The sequence below is a fragment of the Xiphophorus maculatus genome, chromosome 15, assembly GCF_002775205.1.
Source record: "Xiphophorus maculatus strain JP 163 A chromosome 15, X_maculatus-5.0-male, whole genome shotgun sequence".
Taxonomy (NCBI): domain Eukaryota; kingdom Metazoa; phylum Chordata; class Actinopteri; order Cyprinodontiformes; family Poeciliidae; genus Xiphophorus; species Xiphophorus maculatus.
Window position 1 is genome coordinate 18,385,401 of NC_036457.1, and position 15,574 is coordinate 18,400,974.

Genomic DNA, 15,574 nt, shown 5'->3' on the forward strand with positions numbered 1-15,574 from the left:
TTATTATATGGTAATTTAGTGAATAGGCAAAGTAGCAATCTATAGGGGTATGAGATTTGATTATTACACTCACTAATAAAAAAATAAAAGAAAATCGGTAAGGGTTTGGGTATTATTTGGTCCACATACAGACCAGTTATTGGTACTTTTTTGATTCGTATTGAGCTAACATGATGAGTAAAGGGGTAGTTTTAGAATGGAGTTGCCAAAGAGTTTTACAGCCAAGAACAGTGTCAGAATTGAGGAATAATGTTCTCCAATAGAACTAAGAAACTGCTGTGAGTTGTCGGGGTAATCCTACAAGGAAACTTGTTTGAGCAGCAAAAGATTGGAGGATAGAGCAGGGATGCACCTTTATGCAGTTGTATCCAGAGCGGCAAAGGACCAATGTAATCCATATTCCTGACTTAGAATGTCCTCATATAGAGAATAGAGAATCCAGTTTGTGACATCTGTTTGTACTAGATTCAGCTATCAGATAGCAGCAACTTGCTTTCTGATAGCAAGTTAGTCCGCTAGTAGAGGACTAGCTAGTCTGCTAGTACAGACTAGCAAACCAAACCATTCTTTGGCAGAACAGAGAAGCTTGTTAGCATTAATAAGAAGATGGATGAAGTGAAATACAGGACAGTCCAAAAAACAGGGTTGAAAGTCTGTCTTTATGCAGGGAAAGACACTGAACTGTTTCATTGTACTTCTGGCTGCACGTTTAAAGAGCACATTCTATGGCACATTCTAAGCCATATTCCTGACTTAGAATGTCCTCATATAGAGATTAGAGAATCCAGTTTGTGACATCTGTTTGTACTAGATTCAGCTATCAGATAGCAGCAACTTGCTTTCTGATAGCAAGTTAGTCCGCTAGTAGAGGACTAGCTAGTCTGCTAGTACAGACTAGCAAACCAAACCATTCTTTGGCAGAACAGAGAAGCTTGTTAGCATTAATAAGAAGATGGATGAAGTGAAATACAGGACAGTCCAAAAAACAGGGTTGAAAGTCTGTCTTTATGCAGGGAAAGACACTGAACTGTTTCATTGTACTTCTGGCTGCACGTTTAAAGCCAATTTTAGCAGTAAAATTTGGGCCACTGAGGTAATTTCCTCCATGTATAGCTGTACAACAAGACCACTCAGCTGTAAGTAATCCCACAAAATAAATGTAATGCATCTACAAAGAAGAGATCTGTTGCACTAAATGTTTTAAATTACTATAAGATCCCCTCACTACTGCTTGATCACATCCTTTGACAGCTCTTTTCACATAAAAGCCTTTTGAGACCCATCTCTGGTCTTCATGTGAACCACATTAGATCCAACACAAACTTCTGTGTGCTAAACCTTCTGCTTGGCAGCTTGTTTTACAAGTGAGTGAAATAATAAAATCTCTACTTGACGTTAGGAGTTAAGAAGTTCTCTCTATTGGCATAGGGCCTGTTGTTTTCTGCAGCTCAACAATGTCCAATAACGCTCCTGTACTTTTGTAATTATGTAAGCTGACACTGTTTCTGGGTTCCTTTGCTGTCTCCTTGCCTTAATTAGGAAAACGGTTTCTGTTGAGGTGTAGCGTTTAAATTTTAATTTAAAGCCAAGTAGAAAGTGTTAGAGTCATCCATTACTGCTTTGCTACAATTACTGTTTTATATTTTCCAATTATTTATAATTAGCTTGTATTTTGCGGTTCAGTGGAGCTAATATGAGTCAGCGGAGTCCTTGTGACGGCTGTAGAAAGATGCCAACGGACTTAACAGAGCTAGCGGCACATGAAGGTAACTCTAGCAGGATGTTGGGTTTGTTCATTGTCCCGGTTGACCTTTAGTTTGTCAGGTAAGACAGCATTTAGTGTTGCTGTCAGAGCAGAAATACAAGTAAGTGCTTCTTTTCTAACCCTTTCTGACAGTAAGCCTTGTCCCACAAGTTAGCAAGTAGTCGTAGCAGAAATTCCCAACAGAGGCTTGGTTATAGGCTAAGAGCTGAAGCTTGTCACTTTTCCTCACTGTCTCTCTTTCTTTCTCTGTCATTTCCTTTCCTCTTTCAAAGGAGCACTTTGTTAGACCAAAGGTGGAAAAACACTGCAGGTTTTTGCTGGAATCCGAGCCATCCCATGCAAATATCTGACAGGACGTCCGTTTAGCTTCTGTTCTCGCAGGACTCCGGTGTAGGAAATTTGCTTTGGATGGCGCGAAGGCACCGGATTACCGCTGCCTGATCTCTGACGAATCACGTAGTGTTTATTCACAGCTATACTAACTCATCCATGTTGAATTCCATTTCTTTTGTTTTCTTTACTACTAACCAATTTCTAACCAACTAATGTACTAACTGACATCCTAATTCTTCATCGTTGCTTTTGGTTTTTTGTTTTCTGTCCATCCTTATTAACAACCTTTTTTGTTCACTATTCTGTTGATTTCCTTTCTTCCCCTTTTTCTGGAAAGCAATCAGGCATTGGACACGCTATGGTAAACAAACTACATTGTCTGGTAGATATCATTCTTATTGTCTTTTTTTTGGGTTTGCCGTGTGTCCCCTCCCCCCTCTCTTCTTTTATTCGTTCTCTTTGAGTTCCATCCTAGACACTCTTATCAAAAAATGAGGAGATGGGTTTGTATTACCAGGCAATTCTTTCTTCGCTTCTTCTCAATTTCCTCCCTGACCTGCCAACAACCTCCTTCTTTACCCCACAATCCCCCATCCTGTTCTTTTCACTTTGGCTTTTACTTTTTTTCTCTTTGTTTCTTCCACATTACTACAGATTTCCGACAAGTTAAATAAAGGAAAAGAAAAAGAAATTACTTCTTTGCCTTTAACAGGGCAATGTACTTTTTATGTTAATTTTTCACACAAGAAAGTCCCCATTTTTTGTGAGGACTGTCGTCAAGAACTGACAGAAGCTTACCACAATCTCCAAGTTGGTGACACCGAGCCCTAAAAGAGACGCCGCCATAAAAAAAAAAAAAAAAAGAAAAAAAAAAAAGGCATCCCTTAACCTCAATTGCGGGAGCTCTGACAGTTGTTTCCAACTCACTATGGCGCATGGCATGCCCACACCTCATCAATCGACCTGTCATCTGCCAAACTCATAGATCCTCAGCCCTACCACCCAGAATAACCACTAACACTCTAATCCATTCACTCACCCTCCACCTCTCACTGTACCACTCACTCTGCCCTCCCTGTCTGTAGGTTTTTGTAGCATGCTGGTGAAAAGGTGTCTGTGTGTTTCGATAACCCCTGGGCCCATACGCGTAACATTTCAAAGAACCAGCACACTGATCTTGGATTACCGGTCTGGTCTAGTGACACTGACAAAAGAAATACTAGAGATGCACCGATCAAGGCCTTTACTGGCCGATACTGATATGTCCGGCTTTTTTTTTTATTTTTAATTTTTTTAATTCATTTTTGAAATGTAAAAGAATAAATAGAATAGATGTAGTTGCTATAAATCCAACAGAAAATGGTTTTAAAAAAGTCTTCTCGTGTTATTAAAAAAACCTTCATTTCAATTATTTCTTCCAAAATCTAAATTATCAAATTTTCTGTCATTAGGGGAGTAAATTTCTTTTTATACGTTTTATTTTTCCTCCTCACAGATCATTAAATAACAAAATATTAAAGTTGATTTCCATTCATCAGTGTAGAAAAGAGCTTTAAGTAACTCTGTACACCAGTTTAAAATACTTAGAGAAATCTGGACTGGGTTACTATGTAATCTTTAAATCGCTAGTTGTGTTTAACAATCAGAATTCACATGTATTTTAATGTTAGAATATTTATGAATGATCTGTGAAGCTTTGTTGGATATCCTAGGTGAACAAACATCGTCATAATGATCAATTGTTGGGATGTTTAAAGCAGGATTGAATTCTAATATATCCCAAGTTTTTGAACATCTCATAAAGTGTTGTTCAATTCATCGTTTGAAAATAAAGTATAGCATAACCTCTGTTTCTTTTCAGGAGATATAGTAGTTTAAAAATAAAATAGAAAATTATAAGATTATCCCAATTCACGCGTCAGTAATCATTAACACTCTACTTTTCCCAAATTAAAAAAGAATTGCGATATTTACTTCTGTTTCACTTTAACAAAGCTAAATTCAGTAGCCTTGACTCCAGATTAAAACCCAAGTTAAAATAATCAACAGGCCAAAAAATACATAACTATTTTTGTGATTATTTGTTTTAAAATCACAAACTGTTAGTAACTGGAACAAAACTGAAAGCTTTATTTATATATATATATATATATATATATATATATATATATATATATATATATATATATATATATATATATATTACAAATATGAATCTATGTAAAATAAGTATTCATTTTTGTAGGAAATTAAATTTGATGTTTTAAGCAACTGAATAAGAAATAGAGCCTGGAAACTCATTAAGACTTTCACAGTGATAAAATTAGAGTCTGCACTTTTCCACCACCTAAGACTGCATAGGCACCTTAACTTTTATGTACGCCCAACTAAAAGCATTCGCAAAATATGTTGATGGTTGATGAGGTTAGAAATCAAAACAGGTTGCAGTTATTAGTTTGGATACGTTTAACAAAAACAATAAAGAAACATACAATTTTTCAGTATTTGACCTGGCTAATTGTGCCAATTGATTGGTGCATCTCTAGCAAAAAACAGACGAAAACAAAAAACATGACACTCGATCTAAACCTGATCAGAGATCAGACTCTGCTACTCTGCGATCTTGCTCGTGTATGGGTTCCGGTCTTGCATGAGCCTCTGTACCATGTGTGCATGTTCCAGATCTGTATGCCACCATCAAATCCATGTTCCATCTCCAGTTAAAGTGTGCTTAATTTGCTTTTCTAAGAGTTTTGCCTTTGGTTTGCACATTGATGTGGTGTTAAAAAAAAAAAAAGCCTCCCTTTGTTTTGCATGTGCGTGGATTTACAGATGTAGATGTCCAGAGGAGTGTGTGAGACAATTGGCGTGGGTGAAGTTGTGTGTTGGACTGTGTATGTATGGGTGTGTGTCTGCAGTAAGAGATAAATCCCGAAACCTAAGACAAGTGGGATCAATTTGTCCTTGGTTTGAACATTGTACTAACCCTCTCCCAACCTGAAGTTTCAGAATCAAACCTGAGATCCATACTCTTACCCCCATCAAAGATAAAGAAAATATGCCTGTGTCATATTTTCTTTACCTGTCCTGTGAATCCTTTGGCAACAAAAAATTCCATTAACCCCCCGCCCCCAAAAAATCTAACCATTCTCTGGTCCAAAACAAGAAAAAGCTTCAAGGTACCAAAAGAAAAAAAAAAGTTCATAAACCTGAGTTGAAATGCAGACCAAGGAAGGAAATGTGCTTTGTACACAACACAGGAGCGAATTCCAGAGTGTAATGGCTTGGCTTTGGCTATGTGTTACGCCCCGACAGGTGACAATCTCCGTGGACGGCATCCTCACCACCACCGGCTACACTCAGGAGGACTACACCATGCTGGGCTCCGACGACTTCTTCTACGTGGGCGGGAGCCCCAGCACGGCGGACCTGCCGGGATCTCCCGTTAGCAACAATTTCATGGGCTGCCTCAAAGAGGTAAAGAGGCATTATCAAGAGAGCAGGTGTATTACTACATCTTATGCTCAATGCAGTCACAAAAACAACGATTTTGGAGCCGTGCTGTCATGTAAGCAGCTGTTGGCGCTCTGTTAAACGGAAAAGCTTTTTTTGAAATGCACAAAAATGGCTATCAAAACCCTTCGACAGGCCCAGGAGGGTAAGGGGGGCTGAAAAATTGAATTATCAATTAAAGGTGCTGAGTTAGCAAAGGAGGAATCAGACTTTCAATATCCCTTCACTTAATCTAATTCATAACACTTACTGCAGTTGGTGAGCAAGAAAATACCCCAAAATTGCTTCTGTCACAGGCAATTTGCAGGATTGGCTTGAGTGTGTGGCTAAAACGCCTCTCGATGGGCAGCGTTTTCAAAGAGATATTTGCATCTGATGAAACAAGGCAAAACTGGAACATATATGTTGGCTCTTTGTTGTGAGAAACATGTACTAATTGCTGGTGTTTAAAACATTTTCAACCTTGCTAACTGAAGTAATCTCTGATGTTTGAAGAATTGTATCGCCTTTTACGTTCGTTTAAACTTCTCAGTTCCTTGTTACTTGTAATAATGACGTGATGGATTTTATTTGGCCCCTTAGAACCACATGAGACAACATCATACAGGGCGTCGTTTCTATAGTTACACAGTCAAAGATAATAAAATAATTTCAGTTGTTTGTTGTAAGAGGAAAAAGCACGGGGTTTCATTTTCCATAGTCATATTTCCACCATGCTATTTATACAAATGACAAATTTAGTAAGCAAGCAAAATATTTAGTTTGAAACTAAACATTTAGCTAAAAGCTTAAAAAAGTGGACTACTAAAATAAACCTGGGTCTTGCTAACCTCTTTTCTGGAACTCCTGCTCGCAAGGTTCAGGAGTTGCTGCTTTATCTTTGTTTTTTTTTCCTTCAGTTTTTGAACATTTTAGCTCAAAACAGAGGATGAGCCATTTTAAATACAGTACAGATCTCTACCAGCCTGACCCACATGAGTTTACCCAGAGGCCTGCAAGACCTAGCTTTTATTTTGATAGTCTATTTCTGCTCGTTGGCAGAAATAGACTATACATTTGTATATTTGCTTATTATTTAGCTAATTAAACACTCAGCTACAACATAGCTAAATAGTTAACTGACCAATTAAATATTTAGTTTGACTTTTAGGAATACAATGGTATAAATATGACTTTGAAAAATGAACCTCTTTTTTTTCCCCCTCTTATGAAGAGCTTTACAATGACAGAAAATATTATGTAACGTCATGATGCTCTCATGTCAGTGTGAACCTATGTTGCAGAGGATAGCTGTGGAATCGCTGCCACAAAACATATAACCATATAAAATCAACAACTGTAAGTTTACATTTTAGCACAATCTTTTCCCCTGAAGCTGACAGAACAGATCAATCTGACCCGTTAGAGGAGAGAATGTTATTTTGTGCTTCAAGTCCATAGTACAGTTTATTTTAGTTTTCTGTATAAAGATATCAAAGTGTTTTTTTATATTTTTATTTTTTTTTTACTTTTACTTTTAACTAGTTGAGTGAGCTACCAACCAAAAACAAGATGGTACACACCTGGCACACAAAGAACAATATACTCTCACACAGCTGCTGTAGCTGCCAGGTTTGGTATAGTTTATGAAAAGTCACCTTGTCCACAGTGATGTGAATTTCTTCAGACTGCCTGTGAATCTCACACAGTTGTTCCGTCGGTCAATAATCTATAAGTGCTATGACTTCTGCTAGGGTTTCAGAGAAATTACATATTAACAGTTTTTTCCAACCATTCTTGCACTGACTGCCATTTAAGATTGCTGGTCTAAACCAGGCTATTGGAACCACTTTAAGCATTTAGCATGCCGAGGTGAAACGCTTTTCTTCAGTGTAGACCAGAGCTTGCATTAGAGGTTTTTGTTGTCCACCATTTTGACAGAAAAAATTCCGTCATAACCTATTTCTACCTGTTATTTTTTAAAATTATAATAGTGACATATTTATTTCATGTCATTCAGTTTAATAAGCAACAAGCTGAGCAGAGAATCCACATTATGTCATCAGACAAATGCATATACATTTTTTCTGATTGACAAAACACACTGACTGTGGCCTTGGTAACTACATATAAACAAGGAAATGAAGTGATGGCACTTCTACTCAGAAGCTGTGTCTACTCATTTATAAACATAGGCATGAATTGTAATGTTGATCTGGAGGCTGAATTCAGGCTCTGTTTTGTCTAGGTCTATCACATAAAATCAAAATAAAATTCAGGACAGTATGTGGTTAGAACATGCTAATGACAGCCAAATTTAAATGAGTATGAAAACTTTGGTGTTTTAACCTCTTTCATCATGGTAAATATTGATAAAGAAACACATTTAAGAGCATTAATTTCTTCCTTCTGATCAATATTACTTCATAAAGTTTTCATCCTTGAAAGATTTGTCTTTGCTTCCTTTTTGCATCCTGAAAGGATTTAGCTACATCCAGTAGCTAAAATATGCGATGTGTTGTTCAGATAACAGACTCAGCTGTATAAACTTCACAAGTTTGGGCTAATTGCTTGCCTTAGAATAATCCCGCAGTGTTTTAATTTGCTCCAAATGATTAATGAAAGTTCTGTGGAGAAGTCGTGTGGTCCAGTGTTCTGCTTACTGATGCACAGTGAGTTCACATCCAAGCTTTCTCACCAATATTCCAGCACAGCTTCTGTCTACTCATAATTTGTCATGTTAATTATGTTATGTATGTATGTATGCACTCACTCAAAAACACAAATATGGGCCCAAACAGGCACTTTACGCAGTAAAAGAAACATTCATTTTCAAGGATTCACCTATGATACATAAGAGATTACCATCAAAAAAAGTTCATAGAACATCTGGTTTAATAAAAATCATTAGCGCAGATCTCATTTAACTTTTACAATTTCTTTAAAATTGCCTCCAGCTGGATAGATTGATTATTTCTTTTTTCAGTCACACGTGTGCTGCTCTCTTCAATGAGCCGCTTGGTTCTTCCATAATTTAAATCACGCACTTCGGCAGCCAGTTGTCTGTTTACATATCCAGATGTTGGCGGTAATTTGGAGTCTGGCCTCCAGCAAAACCGAGAGATGTGCTGCAAATATTCAATATTCGCTCTCCTTCGAGCTGCGCTTTGGCTCCCGTCGCTTCCTGGGGGAAATATCTGGCTCCTTAGCAGCTCAGTGTTTAGCTGTGTTCATTAGGCGCTCGCTAACTTTCCTCTGACTTTGCATGGGCATTTGTGTCCTTTTGTGCGTTTCCAATATTATGTGAGGAAGTGCGACTCAGCGTGAGTTGGCCCTTGACTTTGCGGACGTGAATCAGAGGACTCCGGAGTCGTGGTGGTGCTGCTTGATCGCTGACTGTTTATCATATGTTGTTCCATTAGAGTGACATGATGCTGTCTGCTCCCTAGATCACACCACACCATGTGATCTGCCTTTTACTCTATTTATTGTTTCTTTCATATTGTTTGATTCACTGCCAAGTATTTGCACATATAATCCATTTGCATTATGGCTTTTGCTCCTCAAAACATATTCATTCCTTCCTGCCCCTTTGTTTCCCTTCCAATTCAGTTTCCCGTTAAAATGACTAAATGTTCTGTTCTCCTTTATTCATAACAGCAAGTCAGGATTTCTCTCAGGCGGTGTACATAATCTCTAAAGTGTTTTGTACCTCTTGAACTTTTTTCCACATTTTGTCATACTGCAATCGCAAACTTGAACGTCTTCCATTGTGAACATGCATTTGCATTCAAACCCTTTGCAGTACTGTCTTTCCCTGTAATTGCAGCTGCTGTGTGTTGAGGGTATACTTCTAATGGTTTTGCACTGCAGTTCTTCTAAATAGATCAAGCTCAGTCTGATTGAGTGCAGAGTGTCTGTGAATTTCAATTTTCAGGCTTTGCCACTAGGTCTGTCACAATAACAAATATTTACTGGACGATAAATTGTCCCAGAAGATATTGCGATAAACGATAACATTGTTGCTTAGAGACAATTTCCAAGCAATATAATGGTGAAGGCATAATAATGAAAGAACACATTCTCAAAGGCTAATAAACTTACAATTTTAATGAAGACTGGAACTTGAAGAAATTTTAAATATCCAAAATAAACAGAAAAAAACAATAAAATTAATTATGAACCTTTTGTAAAGAAAATTGTCAATATAAAAACAAAGGACAAGTTAAGACCAAAGCACCAAACTGAAAACTTTTATCATCCAGTTTTTAGTGGAAAGAGAAAAATGATAAATCATGCAAAGGAAAATGATTGAACTCATTTTAATTTATCATTAATTGATTTATTGTTTATTGTGACTTGCCACAGATTCTCAATTGTATTTAGAAGCGAACTTTAACCAGATCATTCTAAATCTTGATGCTGTTTGTTGACTAATGCTCTCTAATGATAACCTTGAGTCCTTCACACAACTACATAGGAGGATTAGAGTGGATGGGGGTAAAAAAGGAATAGACACTTTAATCTCAGAATTCTGAGAATAAGTCAGAATTCAGTGATTGATCAGAAATCTGAGAAAAACAATATTTTAGTGGTTCTAATCCTCTTCCATACTGAGATGAAATGATGCAGGTGAACTTCCTACGTAATAATGACATCTAAAGAAAATTGGAAGTGCTGTTTCTTTATGTCTCATCATGTGGTTCGATGTTCAATTCTACTTTTAGGCTTAGATTTTTAGTATTAGCTATTGTCCCTTTTTGTGGACTGAAGTTCTTGTTTTATGTCAGTAATCTGTCATTTCTATCATCCTTGTCACTTTTGGCCAAAGAGTTTCTCATATGGCTGTATTTTGTTGGGCTGCATGAAGTTGTTTTGTCATTTCATTCAGAAACTTTCCCTCAGCTCTTCAGTGCTCTGTTTTCCTCCCATGGGCAGCCTGTTGCTTTCTTTCTTATTATATATACTGTTAGAAAGCTTATTTAAAAAGATATCATTCTTAAGTGACCAGTGATCTACAGATTAAGACACTTTATCAGGGTTTCCCTCAGTGTATTATAAGCCTGGCAGCCCATCATGCTTTAACTATATAGATATATATATATAATGTGTTTACAGTCATGATTTTAAAGTGTAGCAGGAAACCGGAGCGCCCGGAGAGAAACCTGCAAATTTCCTTTTGATATTTTATTCATGAAATGTAATTACAAAATGTATTTCTGACATTTTGTAATTAAATGTCAGAAATACATTTAATTATTTCTGAGCCTTTATTGGGAAATAAAGGCTCTAGTGGCCTTTATTTAATAGTAATAGACAGGAAAGTGGGTTATGAGAGAGGGGATTCAAACCCAGTACTTTGTTGCTGCAAGGCAACAGTGCTCCCAACTGAGCCACTGTCCAACAGTTTTATTCACAAAATTAATGTTTTATTAACATCTAAGGAGAATTTAGAGGCCAATTAACCAAGCAGTCATGATTTTAGACTGTGGCAGGAAGCCGGAGCGCCCGGAGAGAAACCTGCAAACAGGAAACTTGTCTAATCTTTTTACCCTTTGATCCCAGAAAATTTTGTGTCTCTTGTCATGAATGTTTAAGTAACTGAACTCATCAACACATGTTCTGTCCCAGTTACTGAAACGTCCCCAACCTCAAAATGCTCGGTTATTTTCTCATCAGGGATATTTTTCTTAACCAAATTAGAAATTTCTAGCTCCTCTGCGAAAGCACCTTAATCACTTTTGAGAGGAGGGGCTAGAGAAACATTCGCATTAATGTTTTTACCCGGTCTTTGTCTTCTTCCTTTCCTTTTGATAAAGGTAAATGAAGCCCCTTCTGAACATGACAATGTAGAAGCAGTTGTGATAGTTTGTGGACTAATTTTAAGCAATAAAAAAAGAAAAGGCGTTTGATAAAAGACGGAGCCGCTCTATTTGCTGCACTACGATTTGGAGGCGAGTTATGTTTTTTTCGTAGTTAAGTTTTAACTGAATAAACATAACCACATATCATAAACGTATATAAAAATGACCTTTACGTGTAGCAATAAACATTTCCACATATCACCTCTGATGTCCACTGGACTCTCAGTTGCCATGTCAACTGTTTGGGATTCCTCTCCGTTCTTACGTCACCGCGCTTTCTGATTGGTTACCTGTCACATTCAACAGGCTGCGTCCTCGCTCCCAGTCAGGGAAATCCCCACAGATTGGGCATATTCAACACACCATGCACTGCAGGACATTGTAGGATTGTCATAAAGGGAAAATCGGGGCAAAAAAAAAAAAAAGGCTTCAGCGGAAACACGAAGTGCAGAAGCAGTTTCTGACGGTTTCTCCTCCCTCCCACCCCGGGCCGCAGCAAAATAGCTAAGTCTTGACCGGTCCGCGGTAATGAAAAGGTTGGAGACCACTGCACTATGGTATTTGTAGTTTGGTTGGTCTGGTAGGCCATTAATAATAGATATGTGAAATCATCTTGTGGGTCGAATACAATTGCATTGGGGGGCAAATGTGCTCTGCTTGCCTTGAGCTGCCACATTTCTCCATTAGCAACAGATCCCAGATGGCATTGTGTGTAATTTGTCACCCAAGTTTAAATGATTTGAGCTTGGATTGCGGAACACCTCACTTCACTTTTGCAAAAGATGCTCTTGAGTCTCAGTATCAATTTCTAATTACTAATGTGCCATTACTAATTAGGAGCAGTAGAGTAAAAATGTACTGGATATGATTTCCTTTCTTTCACCTTTCCAATTATGTTCTACTTTGTACCATACAACATCCACATAAAAAAAAGAAGACAAAATGTATTAGCCTTCAGTAGAATGGACAATTTTGCAAGGCACTGCAACTTAAACATTCTTCCTGACAAGATATGACTCTTGCGCAAAAAATTTTGTCACTACCATTACAACTCTTTCAAGTGTTTGGTTTTCTTTCACCAATGAGCCACTCAAGGAGGAAGTACGTAGCATCCGCACAGTGCAGACAGGACTGTCCCACTGTTGCCACATCCTTCAATCTTGCGTTTTTCATTGTGGGTCTTTCTGAAAACACTAGAGCCTTGAGCGGAGGCAGGAAGAGGAAGAGCCACATGAGTGAGAGGCAAACAATGTAATATGGAAGTAGATTATTGGCAAAAAGAGGCTGGCAGATGACAGGGAAAGACGGGTACATGTCGGATAGATGAGAGTAAAATATGATTTTCAAAGTCGATGAAATGGTCCTGAGGAACATTGTTGTGGGTTTAGTCACACAATATGTTGCGGGCTTTTCTAAACAAAGTGCTAACACTTTCAGTACTCTCCTCGTGGAGGGGATGCAAAGAGGAAAAGATAGGTTTGAAGTAAAGACCTTAACTAAACATCATTACTAAAGGATCTAGGGATGGGGATAAAAGGGCGGTACTTTCTCTAAGTGGACCGGACATCGACATGCTGCTGTGAGGTGGCATTGAGTCCATGGTGACTGAAGTGGTCGAGGCATAATTGTGACAGAATAGCGTTCTGGGGACAAGGAGTTTTGGCTTATGCTCAAATGGGTTGGAGACTGGGTGTGCCTGCCGGAGCCTGCATGGTTTTTGGGGTCATGGGTAGGCTGGCAGGTCACCCTGCTTGGCTGGTTTGAGTTCTCCCAGATTTCTCCCACCTGGGAGCTCTGGGAGGTCTGTAGCCTTGGCCGACGCTGCTTTTGTGTGGGCGCAGGTGGAACAAACAAAAGAAAATCGTTACCTTCCATTCTGAGCCCTATTTATAGCTGGAACATGAGTATTTGTTTTTTGTACTGCGGCCACAGCGAAACCCCAGTGTTCTTATAGATATTCAGAAATTACCTTCACTGCCACTTACAATGAAACCCTTTTGCCGATACTAAATAAAAAATAATCAGTGGGCTGCTTGTCTGGTATCTGGAAGTGTTTCGAGTGTCATGGGAGCTCGTTTCCATCTTTCTGTTTTGAGCAAAGTATGAAATTCTGTGTTATTAAATTTCAACTATCCACCTGGAGAGCTTTCATTGTTAGCACACTCACACAAATAAAGAAAAAGTTCGGATAGAGACTGTGATCATCAATTCATATAGTAATTTCAAATCAGGGAGTGTTTTATTTGGACTTTTCCTCTGCTTCAGGCTACGCCACGAGGCCTTTGGACCAAAATACACAAGAGACATAGCAATTAGCTCAGAAAATGGAGGGCTTCTTAAGCTGCACACCCCCTTGTGGTAATTTAGGGACACAGCAGAAATGTTACAGTGGCAAAGACCATTGTATATTATCATCAAGGAAGGTGGTAATGAAATGTTGTTAGTAGTAACACTAATATATGGGAGATTAATAATATTTCAAGCCAAACATTAACTTCCTGTTTTCATACAATTTGGCTTTAGCATTGTAGCTTCATTAGCAGCTACAGAAAGTTAGAAAACTAGCACATGAAACCACTTAATTGTGAATAAGACAATACACATGTTTTTGTTAGATTTAATAATCAAATTGTCAGTGGAAATAATTACTGAAGCTGAAGTCTACCCTCCGCTCTGTCATATCCATGTGTAGTTGTGGTAATGTGGAAAGAATAAAAGTCTGTCTAAACGTTTTGGGGGTTTTTTTTGTTTGGTTTTTTTACACAATTTTCTCCTAATGTGTGAAAGAAACTAATGGCACAAACAAAACAAAGCAAATCACGTGGGCATCTGGGTATTATTCCCAAGAAGAAGCAAAAAAAAAAAAAAAGTACAACTCTGTAATCCTGCCAGCAGCAGAAGGGTGAAAGTCTATCATGAAGTGATTTGTTTAGAACAAAAGTCATTTTTAGGTAATTTACAAAGATGACAAGTTGAATTTGCTTCCAATCATGGCATCCTCTCTTGGGGTTGGTTAATCTAATTCAGTATGAATAAATAAGCAGCTGCTGTTTGGAATGCCTAGCGCCATGTCTAGAAAACACTGGCTTTTCAATGGTAGATGCAGGAGGAACTCAAAATATTGCATATTAAGTATTTCAGAGATGATTTTTGTAACTGAAGGGGTAAACAATTTTTTATTTTTTTCTGTTTCTGATTTTTTTTTTTACACAAAAGTAATGAAAAGCCAAGTTGCAGCTGAGATTCTGAAGGATGTTGGAGTTGGGGGTGGGTGGATCTGCGCTGTGGAGGGTAAAGGGTTTTGTTTTGAGCCGCAGAGCAGCAGCCTCAGCAGCATTCTCAGTGAGTTCATGGACAAGTTAATGTGACAGATTGAAAGGGACTCTTTCTCTCTGTGTGTGTGTGTGTATGGATTTGTGGTTGTGGTTGGGGGGCGCCATGCGCGTCGTCGTGAATAGTGCATCATGTGGCAACGGTGAAGCTGCCTGCTTAGACGAGCTTAGCCCCATTCTCTTTATTTTGTCAAATTAAAGGCTCATTTCACACAAATCACAAAAAATATCCTCACACTGTGTCACAAGGATGTTGTTTAGGAGTGACCTGCCACTGCAGTGCTTTTTACAATTCTCTCTTTTTTTTTTCTTAAGTTCAACTCTACAAACTAAATTTATTCTTTTTATACAGTGCCTTGCAAAAGTATTCTCAGCCCTTACCCTTTATTCACTTTGCCGCATTTGACTTTGATTTATTTTAATCAGATTCTATGTGATATTCCAATGCAGTTTTAGATGTGAATTTGAAAGGAAAATGATTCATGATTTTTTTCCTTTTTTTTTTTTTTTTACCAATATAAACCTAAGATATGTAAGTGAATATTTTGTATAGCTACATTCCACTGCATTTAGAACCAGATGTCAGTTTGGCTATTTTCCTGTAGCTGCACATGGACAACAATGGATATTTTGTCCATTTCTATTTTTAAGATAATCAGTCTGGTTGTCTGATGGGGCTGTACTACAGAAGAATTGGATTTAGGTCTGAACTTTGCCAGGCCGTATTAATATACATATGCTTTGATGTATTGTAACTATGTAAGTTTAAGTCTGTTAGGAGACGTTTG

The 15,574-nt window shown here is 38.0% G+C and overlaps 1 protein-coding gene across 16 annotated transcripts in view; it reads left to right on the plus strand.

Moving 5' to 3' along the window:
• Positions 1–15,574, plus strand: part of LOC102225484 (neurexin-3b) — a 391,379-nt gene that overhangs the window by 93,044 nt on the left and 282,761 nt on the right. For 12 of the 16 annotated variants that reach the window (XR_002754044.1, XR_002754045.1, XM_023348134.1 and 9 more), the window contains 2 exons: positions 2,436–2,480; positions 5,414–5,575. Coding sequence is in view for 14 of the 16 variants with exons in the window: in XM_023348134.1 (XP_023203902.1) it covers positions 2,436–2,480; positions 5,414–5,575 (207 nt within the window). In the remaining 2 variants the exon portion in view is untranslated. The remainder of the gene's footprint in view (positions 1–2,435; positions 2,481–5,413; positions 5,576–15,574) is intronic. The other 4 variants (XM_023348139.1, XM_023348143.1, XM_023348148.1 and 1 more) reach the window with 2 other exon arrangements.